Source organism: Eretmochelys imbricata, chromosome 16 (assembly GCF_965152235.1).
Source record: "Eretmochelys imbricata isolate rEreImb1 chromosome 16, rEreImb1.hap1, whole genome shotgun sequence".
Classification (NCBI taxonomy): Eukaryota; Metazoa; Chordata; order Testudines; family Cheloniidae; genus Eretmochelys; species Eretmochelys imbricata.
This window is the reverse complement of record NC_135587.1, coordinates 23747989-23765166: the sequence shown is the minus strand read 5'-3', so window position 1 is coordinate 23765166 and position 17178 is coordinate 23747989. Positions and strand designations below refer to the sequence as shown.

Here is a 17178-nt window from a genome sequence, read left to right as displayed (position 1 = left end):
CCCGGCGGCGGCGGCGGCTGCTCCGGCGGCGGCCGCGGCGGCTCGCGGTGGGTTCGCGAAGAAACCGGGCAGGGGCAGGAGCCCCGGAAGAAGATTTCTGGAGGGGTACTTCCGGTTCCGGTGTCCTCCGGCCAACGCCTCCGCCCGGGGCTGGATCTGGAGAGTGGCTCCTTCCCCACCCTGGGCGAGTAAGATGCGAGGCGGGGACAAGGTGGGGGCGGCGGCGGCGGCTAGGGAGCGGAGGAGGAGGAGGAGGCGGGGGTAGCGTGAGGAGTAAGGAGGTGAGTGGGGAGGGGAGGAAGCTGCGGGGGGGGAGGGTGAGTCGGGTCGGGAGGGGATAGCCCGTGGGGTGAACAGGGAAGGGGAGCCTGGGGCGTGTAGCACTCAGCCCCTCTTGTGATGGGTGGATTTTTAGACCATTTTTCCTCAGGGTCATGAACCAACTACTAAGCCGGGGGGGCCGAGGAAGAGACTTTCTATGTGGGCGAATAATCCCATGACTGTCCCCTATGGGACTTTTTGCTTTTCCCTCTAGCATCTGATAGCGTGAATGTCAGACCCAGGACATTGGTCTACATGGCCACGGGGCTGATCAGGTTTCATCCTTTTACATAGTGGAATTACATAAAGTAAAAACTAGGAAAGCTCTAATAGCGCATCAGCTGAAATTACTTGTAAAAGCAAGGGAGTAAAATGATGCTACCCTTGTTATCGGTTGCAAAGCCCCAAAGAAGGATGGAGCCAAATGCAGGTAGGCAGGTGCTTTGGGGCCTCTGCAGGCCTAGTATTTTATAAATTGGAGAGGAATTCTGACTAACCCCCATTAGTCTTCCAATACTGTTCTTCCTCGGTATTGGGAAAAATGTTTTTCAAAACACATGTATAGTAGTCTGGACATAAACACAGTTAATTACTTTCAAATCATTTTTCTTTCTTTAAAGACATTTTAAAGTTGTAAGGCAAACAAGCCTTTTGCTAATCATGGCCTTTCTTCTCTTTCCTTAGATAATTCATCCAGAATCTTTTAAACTGGTATCACATTGAGCAATTTACAGAAACCTTCTCAGTGATGCTTGAACAAGAAAACTAAGGTACCATATCTAGTTAATTTTGAAATGTCTCTGTTGAACTAAACTGGAGAAGTACGACTCCTCTGTTAGACCTAACCTGTTTTGAACAGGAGTCACATCTGCCTGTCAGCTGGAAGGATGACGGCTGTGACACATGATATTGAGTGGAAATAGCATGTAGAACTCGAAAAGAGGCAGAGAGCTTTCTCCCTCCCTCCTCAGGCTAGCCAAGAATACAAAACTGGAGGATACACAGATCTGGAATTTACATTTACGGTATGATCTACTTCTTGTGTAGGTCAAATTACTTGAAGGGTATGCTGGAAATCTTCACGCACCTTTGTAGGGTATTGTTTCTGGAATATCATTCTTCTAACAATGAGGGATTTTCCATTTAAGCTTTAATAGCCACCTAAAAGTAATTACAGTTTAGGAAGCAGTGTGTTTCCTATGAGAAAGTGTTCTCTGGTGAGACTGCTTATTATGTGGTGAATGTGAGAGAACAGAGCTATCTAGCAGTTTGACTTTATTTCTCACCGTTAAAAACCCTCAAAATAAAAATGCCTGTTTCAGTGCTCGATAATAGACATTGGACAAATGCATAAAGATGAATGAGATCCCAGTGACTTATTAACAAAGACTTAGTGCGATAACTCATTGGTCTCCATTAACTTATAACTTTTAGACTTGCATTAATTTGTAATAGTTGCAGTGAGCAACTAGCATAAGGTTCAGTGAGGTATCTGTTCAGTAAGTTGGGCCAGTCTGCATCAGGAACTTCGGCTCCATACGCCTCTCCAGAGCATCACCCAGTGCTATTTCATTGTGGATACTTTAATTGTTTAATTATATTTGAACATTCGTAAAAGACTGTAACATTTGAAAAAGTTACACACAAAGTAGATTTATTTTCCTACTGGAAAGGGAAAGCAAACAAAACCATTTTAAATGCATCTGAAGTTTCTGGAATGTATTGCTTGATGTTTACTTCTCTCTGATTTACCTTCACCAAAGGTTATTACCTCCTAAATTTGATACTGTATTTCCCCTTTGGAATCAAGATGGTGTTAGAGCACTATAGGTTACAATCCCATTGTATACAGCATCTCCTTCTCTTTAGCTCCAGCATGACCAAGTTGTAATGTGTAATGTAATGTGATCCCACTCTCTGGTTCTGAATTTTCAAGGGTCTGGCAATTCTGGAACCTTTCAAAATCCTGTTGTAGATATAGTATGTTACAAACTGGTAAATATGTCTGATAATACAAGAGGGCTAACCAGAAAACCTCCTTGCTGTTGAGAAATTGGAGGTACGAATGTCAGCTGGGCAGCGGATACTGAAATCTTTGATTATCAGCATCTACATGGTTTTAAGTGCTAAAAAATTCTTTGCATTGAACTGTTGCTTTGCATTCTCATTCATCTGATCCCCTAGCTGTGGCTCCATTTCCCAGAGGTAATAGGGGATAATTGGTTCATATCCAAGTGGATAGTGTTTCCATTTATCCTCCTAAACGCCACAGCTTTTTCTGTTTTCAAACCATCTGTAATCTTTCAGTGAAGGTGGTGTGGATTGGGGTAGGTGGGGTTTTGTTGTTGTTTCACCAAGCCTTCTGGGAGCTTAAATCTCCTGTGATTCCTTCATTTCCTGCAACCGCAATTCATAGCCAGGGCTGCGTGAACAACAACTTATAGAAAACCATGGTTGTCTTAGACCATGTCTACATTAGAAGTGTTTTATAGAGGTGTTAAAGGTATCTGACAGTGTGCCTTTCAGAACCTCCTCATTGTAAATGACAGGTTGGTGAAGATAGAGTCCCTTCCATTGTGACTATATCTGGTCTAAAAAATGAAGTTCAGTACTAGAATTCTGCGCATTTTAGATGTGTAACAGGCTGTATTTTATTTAGAAATACCACCATGTGAGCAGGAGGTGTTGACGGTGGAAGAATTTTAACTATTTTTCTTAGTTTGATTCATAGACCATATTTCTTCTATTAAGTACATTAGTTTAAGAAGCTTGTTTTAATATTACACTGTCCTCTCTGACAGGTGCTTCAGTGTAACACTGAGAGATCAATTGCCTATGGAACTTGTTCATACATTAAAGCAAAAAAATTGCTAAAGCTAAAGGGACATTGAAGGGTCAAATTGAGCCAAAAACTTTTGTTTTTGTTAATACAAAAGCAAACTTCTACAAAAGTTTAAACCAGTAGAAATATTTCTATGGTTTTATTTTAAATTCCAAAGAAATAGTGTATCTATATAACTATAATATTTTAAATAAACGTTCTACTGTAGTGTTGGGGACATTGCAACATTATACTAGTGCATGACAATTAGAATATGAAATAGACTAGAAATTGATTAGGTTACTTTCACTGTCCAAGTTGTGTGATATGTGAAAAAGTAAACATCATTAAGATATTCAAAGTAAACTTAACTTTTAAAATTCTTTCATTTTAATAGTATTGGGTGTTTTTATTAACATAAGAAAATGTTTTGTAAAATATGTATGTTTAACCTGTACTGTTGGCCCCTTTTTAATTTGCATGATTAAATCCATTAGTTTTCTCATATACTGTTTCTTTATTTTTGTTTGCTTTTGTTCTTTAGATCTGCCAAAATGTCCGAAAGATCAGATATCCTTCACTTCAAGTTTGACAATTATGGAGATTCAATGTTACAAAAAATGAACAAACTGAGGGAAGACAATAAGTTTTGTGATGTTGTAGTTCATATAGACAATGTTGAGGTTCATGGGCATAAAATTGTGTTTGCTGCAGGCTCCCCCTTTTTAAGGGATCAGTTTTTGTTGAATGACTCCAGAGAGGTTAAAATCTCCATTCTGCAGAGTTCAGAAGTGGGGAGGCAGTTGCTTTTGTCCTGCTACAGTGGCATTCTGGAGTTTCCTGAGATGGAGCTGGTAAATTACTTGACTGCTGCAAGCTTTCTTCAGATGAGCCACATTGTGGAACGATGTACACAGGCTCTCTGGAAGTTTATAAAACCTAAGAAGCCATTGGAGAGCAAGGAGGATTGTGAACAGCAAAGCGATTCTTCTGAGTTGAAAGAACACCAAGAAGATGAGGACTCTCTGCAACAGGATTCTCTATGTATTCAAACCTCAGAAGACAGCATGGACATGGAAGATAGTGACATTCAGATTGTCAAGGTGGAGTCTATTGGGGAGGTGTCTGAGGTTAGAAATAAAAAAGATCAAACCCAGTTTATTTCTTCTGAACAAACTGCTTTACATTCATCAGAGCCTCAGCACTTTTTAATCAATTCCACTGTGGAAAACAGAACGAGTGAAACAGAACAAAATCATCTCCACAACTATGCCCTTTCTTACACTGGTAGTGACAATTTCATCATGGCCTCTAAAGACATGTTTGGTCCTAACAATAGAGGTATAGACAAAGGTCTCCAATGGCACCACCAGTGTCCCAAGTGTACCAGAGTATTCCGGCACTTGGAAAACTATGCTAATCATTTAAAAATGCATAAACTGTTCATGTGTCTGCTGTGCGGTAAGACGTTCACTCAGAAAGGCAATCTCCACCGACACATGAGAGTGCATGCAGGGATCAAACCTTTTCAGTGCAAGATCTGTGGGAAAACCTTCTCTCAGAAATGTTCTTTACAGGACCATCTAAACCTGCACAGTGGAGACAAGCCTCATAAATGTAACTATTGTGACATGGTCTTTGCACATAAACCTGTTCTGAGGAAACACCTTAAACAGTTACATGGAAAAAATAGTTTTGACAATGCCAATGAAAGAAATGTTCAAGATATAACGGTGGACTTTGATTCTTTCAGCTGTAGCACTGCTACAGACAGTAAGGTCTGTCAACAAGCTGATGCAAGCCAGATACTGGATGCAGGGAAATTGGCTCAGGCTGTGCTCAATTTAAGGAGTGATAGCACCTGTGTCAATTAAGCATTCCAAGCAGCCCTTTGTAGGAGAAAGAAACAAAAGGTTGGATTTGGGCTTTCACCAAAGCAGATGGTATGCCCTGAAAGGCTGTGTACAGATTGAATTACAAAACCTAGCAGGTTGTCAGCCTTTATTCTAGTCTTATTTTCTGTGACTAGCAATCCTCATACAGGGTTTCTGTCTGTGTCCCTACTGGTGAGCATGGGTTTAAATTTTGGATTTGTTACATTTTGGATCATTTAATCTAATTTGGAGACATGGGACTGTCGCCTTTTGAAGAACTCTTGCTGTGGGCAGTCACCAGTTAAACTATGCTGTACAGTTAAAGGCCTGTGTATGTCTGGGCAGATAGAAGAAACAACCAAGAGGATGAGTCTATGAGATAAAACCTGACTTTTTCAAAAAGCACTGGATAACTGAGAGTTATGTAGTTCAACTGCTAATTTGTTTGTCTGTTAAAACTTCAGTTATTTGCCTTCCAATCTTACCCAAATCCCTAAAGTTAAAATTAAATACTTTTTTCCATGTGTCACTTTTTTGTCCCTTCTAAACTATGTAATTGAATTTTCTCTGCTAATCAGCCCTACCCCAACCGATAACAACTTTCAGGATTATTAACATGGATGTATGTTTATAAAGAGCTAAAGCCCTGAATGATCTAGGTGGGTCAGGTAGTGATTACATGGTGCTGTTTCTAAAGAAAATAAATTGAAGATCTTTAGAATATGAGGCTGATTGCCTAAAGTCAGGGTATGAGTTATTCATTGATGTAGGGCTACTGAGGGTGTGCTTTCACAGCATAATTAGTTCAGGTAATAACTGGAATACTACCCCTAGCTCAACTCCCATCCACACACTGAATTCTCTAGCTCAAGTTAAGTGGTGCTTTAAACTCTAGCTAACTAGTTGGGAGGGGAGAGGAGTTTGAAACTTAAGTGATGTTGATGCTAAAGCTAGTAACTCTCTGGGGATGCAACAACTTGAGTTACAACAAGCATGTAGAGGACAACAAGAGAATAAATAATACCAGTGTGGACTTCTCAAAAATCATGCCAAACCAAACTAATTTCCTTCATTGACAGGGTTACTGTCCTAGTGGTTAGGGGAAGCAGTAGATGTATCTTCCCCCATAGCAGTATCTTGATTTTCAGTAAGGCTTTTGACTTAGTCTCACGTGATTTTTTTTCATAAGAAAACTAAGGAAATGTGGACCAGATGAAGTTACTATAAGGTGGATGCATAACTGGTGGAAAGACTGTATTCAAAGAGTAGTTATCAGTGGTAGCTGTCCAACTGGGAGGCAGTATCTAGTGGGGTCCTGCAGGAGTCTTTCTTTCGTCCAGTACTACTCAAAATTTTCATTAAAGACTTGGATAATATAGTGTAGAATGTGCTTCTTAAATGTGAGGATTACCACAAAACTGGCAGGGATTGTTAACACTTTGGAGGATCAGATCAGAATTCAAAATAATCTTGCCAAATTGGAGAATTGGTCTGAAATTAACAAGATGAAATCCAGTAAAGTCAAGTGAAAATTTACGAATAAAAAATCAAAAGCACAAATATAAAACTGGGAATAACTGGCTAGGAAATGCTGTTGAAAATGATCCAGTAGTTATAGTGGATCACAAATTTAATGAATCAACAATGTGATGCAGTTACAAAAAAGGTAAATATCTTTCTGGAGTGTATTAACAGGAGTCTCGTATGTAACACACGGGAGGTAATTGTCTCACTTTACTCAGCAGTGATGAGGCTTCTGTTGGAGTACTATGTCCAGTTCTGAACATCTCACTTTAGAAAAGAGGAGGACGAGAGAGCAACAAAAATTATAGAAGGTTTAGAAAACCTGACCTATGAGGAAAGGTTAAAAAAGGGGGGGGGGCACGTTTAGTCTTGAGAAAAGAAGACTGATGGGGGGATCTGATCATAGTTTTTAAATGTGTTGAGAGATGTTATTGAGAATAATGTCCACTTGAAGGTAGAACAAAAAGTAATCTGCATGCAGCAAGGGAGATCTAGGTTAGATATTAGGGAAATTTTCTAAATATAAGCGGCAATGAAATAGACTTCCAAGGAAGGTTGTGGAATTCCCGTCACTGGAAGTTTTAAGAACAGGTTAGACAAACACCTGTCACAAATGTTCTAGGAGGTTTACTTGGTCCTGTCTGAGCACAGAGGGATGGACTAAGTGATCTTTCGGGGTCCCTTTCTGCCCTACAGTTCTATATTGTAACTCAACAGCAACTCATCAAATCAGGCTGTGAAACTCCCATTTTGCTTTGAAGTGTGGTTGCTCTCACTCAGGCTAGGCTAGCTTGAATGCAGTAACTGAAGCACGCTAACTTGTAGTGAAGACAAGCCACTGAAGAACCACCTATCACTGTATGTACTAAGACATGGTAAAGACTTCAAAATAAAAGTATTGTTCTGTCTCCTATAAACATTGCTTCACATAAACCACAGTAATTGCGACCTTCATATTTGGTTTTAAAGCAAAGCTGGAGTGGGGAATATTGCTTTATGGCATTGTAAAAAGAATCTGTTTCAGCAGCTGAAATGTATAATTCCATGCTTTGTTTTGTTTTTTTAAACTCTTCCTAGAGCTCTACTAGGAGCCATGTATGTCAGTTAGCCGGGGGTGAGAACTGCCATACTGATGCAAACTCTATATAAAGTTAGATCATAGTCTCTGTTCCTAAAAGTATGCACTTCATCTTGAAAAGTAGACTTGAATTTAGCTACCATCCTACATAGCTCATGAATCTTAGAGCTTTACAAGGTAAGAGTTTAGAGTAAGATACAGTGTCACTGGCTGTAGATTAATACATCAGTTATTGATTGTGCTCAGCAATAGCTCTTTTACACATCTTTGAACATCAGACCTAGAGGGAACGGAATGTTAACTGGGGGTTGAGATTATGCTGTACTTGTTTTGAAAAGTGTCATGGAAGTTTTCATCTAGATGGTTGCCATCCTAGTTAGAGTGAAAGGACCATGCTTTAATATCTCATCTGAAGAATACCATTTACAGAAGAGCAGCACTCTTACTGAACTGAAATGCAGTATGGTCTAATAATCTACTGCTTGACCCATGGTAAAGAACTGCTTTTTAAATTTGGATCAAGTATTACTTCTAATGCAGCTGTTTAAGTCTAGTACTGTAACAATGCTAAACTAAAAGTATGACCAAAGCATTTTATTGCAGAAAATAATGTATATTTCATTATCAAAAGATAGCTTGGGTCTTGAGAAAAGGGGCATACAAAAGTCAGAAGTTCCCAAAACAAGCATTACAGTGAATGAAGTGTTAATGTTGCAAAATGTCATGAAAGGACACAATCACCTTTTCAGGTAAAAAGGTTTAAATGGCTATATTTGACTGTCGTGTACAGTTTTGGAATAAGTAATGGCAATGGGGAGGAGGAAACAAATAGCAGATTAATTTAGTTCTGAAATGTAACTATTTAGGAAAGTATTTCGTTCAGAATCTTGGTTCAAAGACGGCTTGCATGGAAAAATAAACTAAACCTGCTTACAGAATCATCTTGAGCTGTTACCCCATGATGGTTATGTCTGAAATATTGCATGTGGATCTGATTTCAGGCAGAATCTTCTATATTCAAACATTTTGATACTATAATATTTGTTATATGAAAATGGGTTATCATAGATCTAATGTGGACTAGAGACGCAGAAAATCTTATCAATGCTTTTTTTCCCTGAATTAAAAAGGAGCCTGGGACTATTGTTATCAAATCTATTTATACAGACTATCCAAAGGCAGCTTTGTTATAGAATTAAATGAATTTAATATGTGGTCAATCATGTATGTATAACTTTCTTCTAAATCACTTTTTATTGCAAAGTTCTAACCGGACTAGATCCACTTGAAGTTGACAGTGCTGTAGCTTAGTCAGATACATTTTATGACAACTGTCATAAACTTAATGTTAATGTGTCAAACACCATTTACTGATAAATGGATAATCTCACAACTGAGTGTAATGTACAACTTCCTGCCTGTCCCAAAAATAATTAGGGGAAAAGTCTGCCATAGACACTTTGGCCACATTTGTAAGGATTATTTTTGCTTTTAGAACCTATTTACTTGATGAGCATGGATAAGAGAACTACTGTAGGTTTGTCTTATCTTTTTATAGAAGAATTTTACAAGTTAGTGACTGACATACGTGAAGTATCAGGGTTTTTGTGGGTTTTCCCCCCTCCTCTTCTGTGGCAAAACTTATAAACCTATACAGTTTGTCACACCGGTAGTCTTATTTGATTCGAACATAGGGCACGCTGAATGCAAGAGTACAGAAAATGAGAGGAATGGTGGTAAATACAGGAGTCATTTTGAGAAGGGAGGGAGAGCAAGGAGTGAGAGTTTAATTAAAAGTGTGATACAAAGTAAAATTGCATTAAAAAAATTACTGGTACCTGCTGCCCTGTGTTTGTCTTTCTTTCTTTCCTTTTTTTTTAATTATAAAAACAATAATGGTGCAGTTGAAATGAGCAAATGTACAGAACTGTAGTTCGCTATACTGACCTGATACTAGAGACAGACAAATTCTCCATGGAGAAGGGATATTTTGAACATATATTTCCTTTACCCCAGCTTAAGCTCCACAGAATAATTAAGTACCCCTTCATGATTAGGAGGAAGTTGAATAAAAATGTTTATTACAAAAGTGATGCGTCAGTGGCTTTTTAAACTCTTTTTAGACACCTTTCTGCCTATTCTTTCTTTGAGGTTTGAGTACTGTTTAAGGGATGAGCCAACTTTTGTATCACTGCTACTAACTTTTTTTAGGGTGCATTCTGTACAGATCACAAAGATTTCTAACGACTGTTAGTCACTGTGTGATCTAAACGGAAAACCAAAGTCATCTTAAATATCCCATTTAGGGTGTAGGGTTTCTGAATTTTTGGCCCCAAACAGCACTAATTTTGTGAGTGGTAGTATGGGTGCTGAGAAGTAACTATTTTTTCCCCTACAACTACTCAACCTAATTCTGCCTTTTATTAAAATGCCTGAATTAGCAGACCCTTAATTGTTTCTAAATCTGGAATTCCTTACTGAAGATATCCCAAAGGGACTTAAATAAATGTCACTAAGAGCCTGCCATATCCAATATGACAGGTTTCAGAGTAGCAGCCGTGTTTGTCTGTATCCGCAAAAAGAAAAGGAGTACTTGTGGAACCTTAGAGACTAACAAATTTATTTTGAGCATAAGCTTTCATGAGTTACAGCTCACTTCATTGGATGCATTCAGTGGAAAATACCACTGAGAGAGAGAGCTGTAGCTCACGAAAGCTTATGCTCAAATAAATGTTAGTTTCGAAGGTGCCACAAGTATTCCTCTATCCACTATGAGTTACTCTTTATTACTACAGGTTTCAGAGTAACAGCCGTGTTAGTCTGTATTCGCAAAAAGAAAAGGAGGACTTGTGGAGTGAATTTGTGTGGGGGGGTGGAGGGTGAGAAAACCTGGATTTGTGCTGGAAATGGCCCAACCTGATGATCACTTTAGATAAGCTATTACCAGCACGACAGTGGGGTGGGAGGAGGTATTGTTTCATATTCTCTGTGTATATATAAAGTCTGCTGCAGTTTCCATGGTATGCATCCGATGAAGTGAGCTGTAGTTCACGAAAGCTCATGCTCAAATAAATTGGTTAGTCTCTAAGGTGCCACAAGTCCTCCTTTTCTTTATTACTACAACTGTCTCTACTACTCCGTCCTAAAGGAATCTAAATGGCTGGTTTTGTAGTTAAAGGATAAAAGGCATGGACTTTCTTACACTTATCTTCTGGTTCTGGCATGCTCTGTGGCTTTGGCTAATTAATTGACTGTCTTTCTGCCTCATTTTCATCTGTTGCCTTGCTCCCTGGAGCTTGTATTCCATTTCTGTGAGGCTAAACCTGTTGTTAGCACAATACTGTGAGAGACTCAGCTGGGAGGAGCTGTAGCAATTCCAATGCTTCGTCTAAACGTCCTCCTAAGCCCCGAGCCTGTATGTGTTTTTCAGCCATAACGAAAACGGCCCATTTATACGCTAATTGTCTTTGAAAGGGTCCGAGGCTAGGCTGGCTGCAGTAATGCAGAATTTAGTATACCACCTTAGCCTGCAGCTCCAGCGGGGGCAGGGCTGCCGGGCTGGAGACGCAGCCGTCACCCACAAAGGATTTCCTGACCAGCTTCGAAGCTTGGTTTTTGCCTGGTGGAGCCAAGGCACCTGAGCTTCCCTGCGCCGGGCAAGCGATGGGCTTGTGGTACGTGTGAGAGGATCCCTGCCGGGCTTCGTAACCCCCCGCCAGCTACGCTAGTCCCTGGCAAGGGAGCGGGACTCGCCCCCTGCCCGTACGCACACTTCTCCCGCTGGGGGGGAAAGGCTCGTCCCCGTCTGGGGGATCGCGGGGCCCGAAGACTCCACCCCGGGCCTCGCGTCTCCCCACCAGCCTGTGGGGCCACGAAGGGGGCGGGCGCGGGCGCGGCGGAGTCCGAAAGGAAACACATCCGCCTCCCGCCAGAACCACTTCCGGGATCCCGGAAACAGCGGCCCGGCTTCTGCCTCGTCCTATTGGGCAGGGGAGGCCGGTAGCTGGGGTCAGGGACTGACAGAGCCTCTTCCGGGGGAGGGGGCGGGACTTGGGAATGTGCTTCCGGCTCCTCTGTTGGGGGTGGCTGGCGCTTGCTCTCCGGCCCGCCGCTGCCGGTTCGGGGCTGAGGAACGGGGAGGGGGAGGAGGTGCTCGCGGCCCGGGGGAGATTCCGCTTCCGCTTCCTGGTTCTCCTGCCGCCTTCATTGGGGGCCGGGGCAGCCCGGGAGGGGGAGCGGGAGGGCTCGGGCTCCTGCGAGTTTGGGCCGAGAGGGAGCTCAGCACGGTCTGGCGGGTGGGTTCCTTGGGGTGGGGGCGCTGCGACGTAGGGCTCGTAACTGATTTAAATAGTTTTCCGACCCTGCTGTGGCCAAGCCTGGCTAATGCTACTTGTGTCCACGGGCTCTTGTAGACACCGTGCTGAGAGTAAGGGTTTATGAGGGACACAGTGTTTTATGGGGGAGCCCTGGCTAGGCTGGAACACAAAACCAGGCCTGTTGCAAGTACCTAGTCAGCTTTCCAGCCATGCTCTGCCTAAACACTTCTCAGCACTGATATATGTAGTGGCTCGGTGGGTAGCTTGAAACTGCTGATGAAATTGTATTCACTAAATATGCGATCAGAAAATTGAGACCGCGAAAGCTGCATCCAGAATGATATGCTTGAATTGTAACGTTTCTGTTATGTGTTTTCCAATAGGTTGTCAACATGGCTGCTGACTCAGATGTGCTGCATTTCCAGTTTGAACAGCAAGGGGATGCTGTGTTGCAAAAGATGAACCTCTTGAGACAGCAGAATTTATTTTGTGATGTATCAATATATATCAATGATACTGAGTTTCATGGACACAAGGTGATTTTTGCTGCCTGCTCCACATTTATGAGGGATCAGTTTTTGCTCAATCAGTCAAAACAGATGCGAATCACCATATTGCAGAGTGCTGAGGTTGGCAGAAAGTTACTATTGTCTTGTTATACTGGTGCTCTCGAAGTTAAAAAGAAGGAACTTTTGAAATATCTCATTGCTGCAAGTTATCTTCAGATGGTCCACATTGTAGAGAAATGTACCGAAGCATTGTCTAAATATCTGGAAATTGATGCTTCTATGGAGAACAGTAATCAGAACACAGAGAAATGTCATTCCTCAGACACTGAGCTGAAAAATAAAGATGACAGTTTAGATAAAGACTGTGAAATAATTGAAATTTCTGAAGATAGCCCTGTTAATGTAGAATATAATGTAAAACAGGAGACAGGGGATATCTTACAACCTGCAATGCAAAGCTTAATATCAGAAAGAAAGGACACGAAAACTCCAGAGATTTCCACAGTTGAAATAGGATATAAAGACGATGAAATTTGTATCTTCAGAATGGATTCCATGAGCACAGCTAATGTGGAAAATGATCATTTTCCACAGCCTTGCACTTCCTCTAAAACAAGCATGTATTTTCCAGAAACACAACATTCACTGATAAATTCTACTGTTGAGAGTAGAATTACAGAAGTACCTGGGAGTCAGTTTCAGGGCTTTGTCAGTGACAATACAGAAGGAACCTCGAGTGTAATGAGTGGGTTTCAGAGTCTGGAGGATTCTGGTTATTCATGGCGGCACCAGTGTCCTAAATGTCCCCGAGGTTTTGTCCACCTTGAAAACTATCTGAGACACCTAAAAATGCACAAACTCTTCTTATGCTTACAGTGTGGGAAAACATTTACACAAAAGAAGAATCTCAACAGGCATATCCGAGGGCACATGGGCATCCGCCCATTCCAATGCATGGTTTGTCTGAAGACGTTTACTGCTAAAAGCACGCTTCAGGACCACTTGAATATTCACAGTGGGGACAGACCTTACAAATGCCATTGTTGTGACATGGACTTTAAACACAAATCTGCCCTAAAAAAGCACTTGACTTCAGTTCACGGAAGGAATGGTGGTGACAAACCAAACCTTGACACAATTACACAAATCAAAATAGACTATGATTAGTGGATCTCTGGATAGATGTAAAGACATGCTCTATTTAAAACCCTGTTGTGGTGAAATACCAGATGTTCACCAAATCTTTATGTAACAGAGACAAGTGCAAATATCTAATTTTTGCTTACTGTGTTGAAACCTAGTATTGGTGCAATTGTTTGGATAGTTTGCTAGTTGAAGGTAAATGGCAAAATATGGGAACAAAATTTGTGCTCCTTTACAGGTACTCATGGTATGGATAAAAGACAGCTCCAAACAACTTTTTCTTGCTTGTCTTTCACTCCTCCTCCTCCCATTAGAAGACACTGCTAATATTTGCAGGACCCTTTGTCTCAATGAGCTGAAACCTGAACTGTTGCTTTCCCAGGCTTTAGTAGAGTGGGGAAGGGGATGTCAATACCTATTCAGGGAGTCAATCATTCCCACTCAACTGAGCATTCTAAGAGCAATAGTTCATATTTCAGTTTATGGTGAGGTCACCTTCCTGGTTCACCAAATTGTTGGTTCTTTTAGCAGAAAGAAGTCATGGGTTATTCTATTCTATATAGATTTTTCTACCACACTCATCAAATCTGATTCTCAAGTGTGTAGGTTTAAAAAATAAAAACAGGAAAACTCTCTAATGAAACTTTAAAATTGTCTTTATAAATAGAGGAGCAGTAAAAGGCACAAACAAACACACTATTCAGTTCAGTTTTAACTGAATAGGGTCTCATTTTATTCATGTTTTAAAGTTTTCTAACCTGTTTCTGACAGCTTTGTTCTCACTGATACAAATTGTCTGGTTGTACACTTGTTTTAGTAATCAAACCCTAAATTAATTCTTTGCCTTCTGATTGTATTTTATGTGTGTCTTAGTTTTGTAAATCTCAGATGTGTACTGCCGCTGTGAAAATGTGAGCTATGAGCTGTCACATATTAGGAATCTATATCTATTTGAAAGACGTCCTTTCTGTATAAGGAGCAGTTTGGATACTGAGGACTCTTCAGTCTGTAATTGTATGATATTGTACAACACTATTGTATGTGTCTGGGTAGATGTCTTACACTTCATGGTTTTACCTGCAGGCATCAAACTGCCCTATAACTCAAACACTTTTATCTTGTGCCTGTCCTTGAGTGGCATATATGTTTCTTCCATTTAATGTGGTATAAATAAAGATCATATATAGTTATTGGAGTGGAATAATGCCATTTATTCTAGATCCTCTTGCATTAGAAAAAACAGCAGCACTCTTTCTTGTGTATTTGTAGTGCGTAAGGATATATTTCCACACTGATCTTATGTCAGTTGCAAAGGGATATCTTTAGTTAACTTCCTGTATATCTTGTAGTACAAAAGCCACTCATTTGGCTTTCACTCACCAGCCAAATTAGGTGGGGTTTGTGTGAGCAATATATACTGTGTAACTTCCTATTATTTGTCTGTAATAGCAATGTTCAACTGTACTGGTATGATGACTTCTCTCTACTGGAAACCCAATTTTGGCAGGTTTAATACTTTAGCCATTTTACCTTTGTTTCTGGATGAGTTTGTAATAGGTCCTTCACTTGACAGAATCATGCTTTGAATAACTGATTTACCAGTCACTTATTATAGTGCCTGGAGGTCTCAGCTGAGTTCAGGATCCCATTATGTTAGGCACTGCACATGAACATCAGAGATAATTCCTGTCTCAAATGGTTTACAATCTAAATAGATAAGCTAGAGGGTGATAGGAAGTACAGCTATCTCTATTTTACAGATTTTTACAGTACCCTCAGGCTACTGAGGCACAGAGAGACTAATGAAGAACATGCTTCAGTTCATTTTACATAGTGTGAAGTAGTCCTATTGAAGTGAATTGGTGGACTAGTCCATGTGTAAAGTTAAGCATGGATATAAGTCTCTGTAGGAATGGGGCCCAAGTGATATGCCCAAGGAAGGCATAACTGGCTAACTGAAACAATATCCTGAGTCCCAGTCTAGTGCTTTAAGCATAAGATATCTTTCATCTCTCTGTTCTGGCATTCTTAATTATAATAATTATATTTGTCAAACTAAGGTTTTGGGTTTTGCTTCCTTATTTGCTGGACACTGATGCATAATGTATTTTGCGAGTTTTAAGTTTGAAACATGGCTGTTTTACAATTGTGGTGATTGCTTTTTATGGCATTTTGTTAGTTTTGGTTTGTATTCCTTGGCTACATCTGTTTGCAGTCTTATTGAACTTGCATTTAGTGTTGGGTGTGCCCTCACACAGTAACAAATGTAAAGGATTCATTTTTGGTTGTGTAAATGTCTTTACTTAATGGTAACATTAACGGCTCACCTGACTTCCAAAAACATATTCTTACTCTGTGCTCTTGGTTATTGTATTAACAAATGTTAACTGGGGTGTATGTACAGGTTTATATCTAACTGTTCATTTCTGCCTGCAGATTTGCACACTTTTTTTTTTGAAAATCAGGTTCTTAGGAGATGTCAGAAAACATTGGAGAACTGTATTAAACTAACAAATTAAGGAAAACTTGATGCTCCTTTTAAATTGGACCCTTTATAATATTGTAGTATAGAAGTTAAATGTATTGTGCTGTTTTAGGGCCGATAGAGCCTTGGTGTCTTAGGCATTTTAGTTGAACAAACCCATTCTGGCAAGTGCATGAGTCTCACCAATATGAATTTAAACAATCATTGCCTGATATAGGTGTGTTACTCATGTTTCCCTAACTGATAAAGGGGAAATAGAGCCTATGATCTTGATATGCACCTTCTATGTGAGGATTGGTAACTTTTGTTCAGCAGTTGTAGTGCATGTACATCTGAGAGGAAGCTGTGTGTACCTCTTCGGTGGCTAGAATTTCTTACGTGATTAATTTTGTTATAAGAGAACGGGACTTGGGCATATATATGCATATAACTCCCCTTGTACCACCTTCTTAAATGTAACCATTTGCTCTATTTATAACATAAATAAAATGGAATGGAAATAAGAGGCGTTGTTTGTATATACACACAACTTTGAGGAAAATCATTGAGAGTCTGAAACAGCCTTAAAGTATTGGATATTGTGTTAAGAAACTGTTTATTTCTGACTTGATATTCTAAGCACACTCTCACGTGCTACTCATGTTGGGAACTATAGTACCTTTATATATGTATGTAACAATTACCTTTTGTGGTAGTCTGCAAGATAAATGATTTCTCTGAGCACAGGATGCAGGATTTATACTGAAAAAAGAAAAGGAGTACTTGTGCCACCTTAGAGCCTAACCAGTTTATTTGAGCATAAGCTTTCGTGAGCTACAGCTCTCTTCATCGGATGCATAAAAGACTGAGTCAGTCTGAATAAAGAGTTGTCAACGTTTATTATAGCTCTTTAAAGCTGGAAACTGCCTACTTAATTATCAGGGGCCTCTAGAAACATAGATGCAAGAATGTAGCAAAAAAGGGAAGTTGTTGCAGATCCTTTCTGAGATGTCCCTGGTTGAAGTTTCAACTTAGTATAACTGCCCCTTAGAGTTCTTTGTTGTTATATAGTGCAAAAGGCCTGCCTTCTTTTTTGTGGCAAGGGAGAAAGCAGGCTTGGAGTTTTTA

The 17178-nt window shown here is 40.2% G+C and overlaps 2 protein-coding genes across 7 annotated transcripts; both read left to right on the top strand.

Moving 5' to 3' along the window:
• The first annotated feature begins 31 nt into the window (after nt 1-31).
• Nucleotides 32-5545, top strand: ZBTB26 (zinc finger and BTB domain containing 26). 3 transcript variants are annotated; one of them, XM_077836156.1, is made up of 3 exons: nt 32-188; nt 1006-1091; nt 3687-5545. In XM_077836156.1, the coding sequence occupies exon 3, from the start codon at nt 3697-3699 to the stop codon at nt 5014-5016; it is 1320 nt and encodes a 439-aa protein (XP_077692282.1). In that variant the 5' UTR covers nt 32-188; nt 1006-1091; nt 3687-3696; the 3' UTR covers nt 5017-5545. The 3 variants fall into 3 exon arrangements, with proteins under 3 accessions (XP_077692282.1, XP_077692283.1, XP_077692279.1); XM_077836157.1 differs by lacking the exon at nt 32-188 and adding an exon at nt 263-281; XM_077836153.1 differs by lacking the exon at nt 32-188 and having other exon boundaries at nt 511-1091.
• A 6064-nt stretch (nt 5546-11609) lies between these two features.
• ZBTB6 (zinc finger and BTB domain containing 6) lies at nt 11610-14776 on the top strand. Of its 4 annotated transcripts, none has more exons than XM_077835904.1 (2): nt 11610-11626; nt 12318-14776. In XM_077835904.1, exon 2 carries the CDS (start codon nt 12327-12329, stop codon nt 13608-13610), a length of 1284 nt encoding a protein of 427 aa, XP_077692030.1. In that variant the 5' UTR covers nt 11610-11626; nt 12318-12326; the 3' UTR covers nt 13611-14776. The 4 variants fall into 4 exon arrangements, with proteins under 4 accessions (XP_077692030.1, XP_077692028.1, XP_077692029.1 ...); XM_077835902.1 differs by lacking the exon at nt 11610-11626 and adding an exon at nt 11694-11767; XM_077835903.1 differs by lacking the exon at nt 11610-11626 and adding an exon at nt 11715-11735.
• Nucleotides 14777-17178: the final 2402 nt, after the last annotated feature.

Excerpts from the sequence above, each read along its gene's own strand:
- ZBTB26 (XM_077836156.1), top strand. The coding sequence starts at position 3,697 with ATGTCCGAAAGATCAGATATCCTTCACTTCAAGTTTGACAATTATGGA.
- ZBTB6 (XM_077835904.1), top strand. The coding sequence starts at position 12,327 with ATGGCTGCTGACTCAGATGTGCTGCATTTCCAGTTTGAACAGCAAGGG.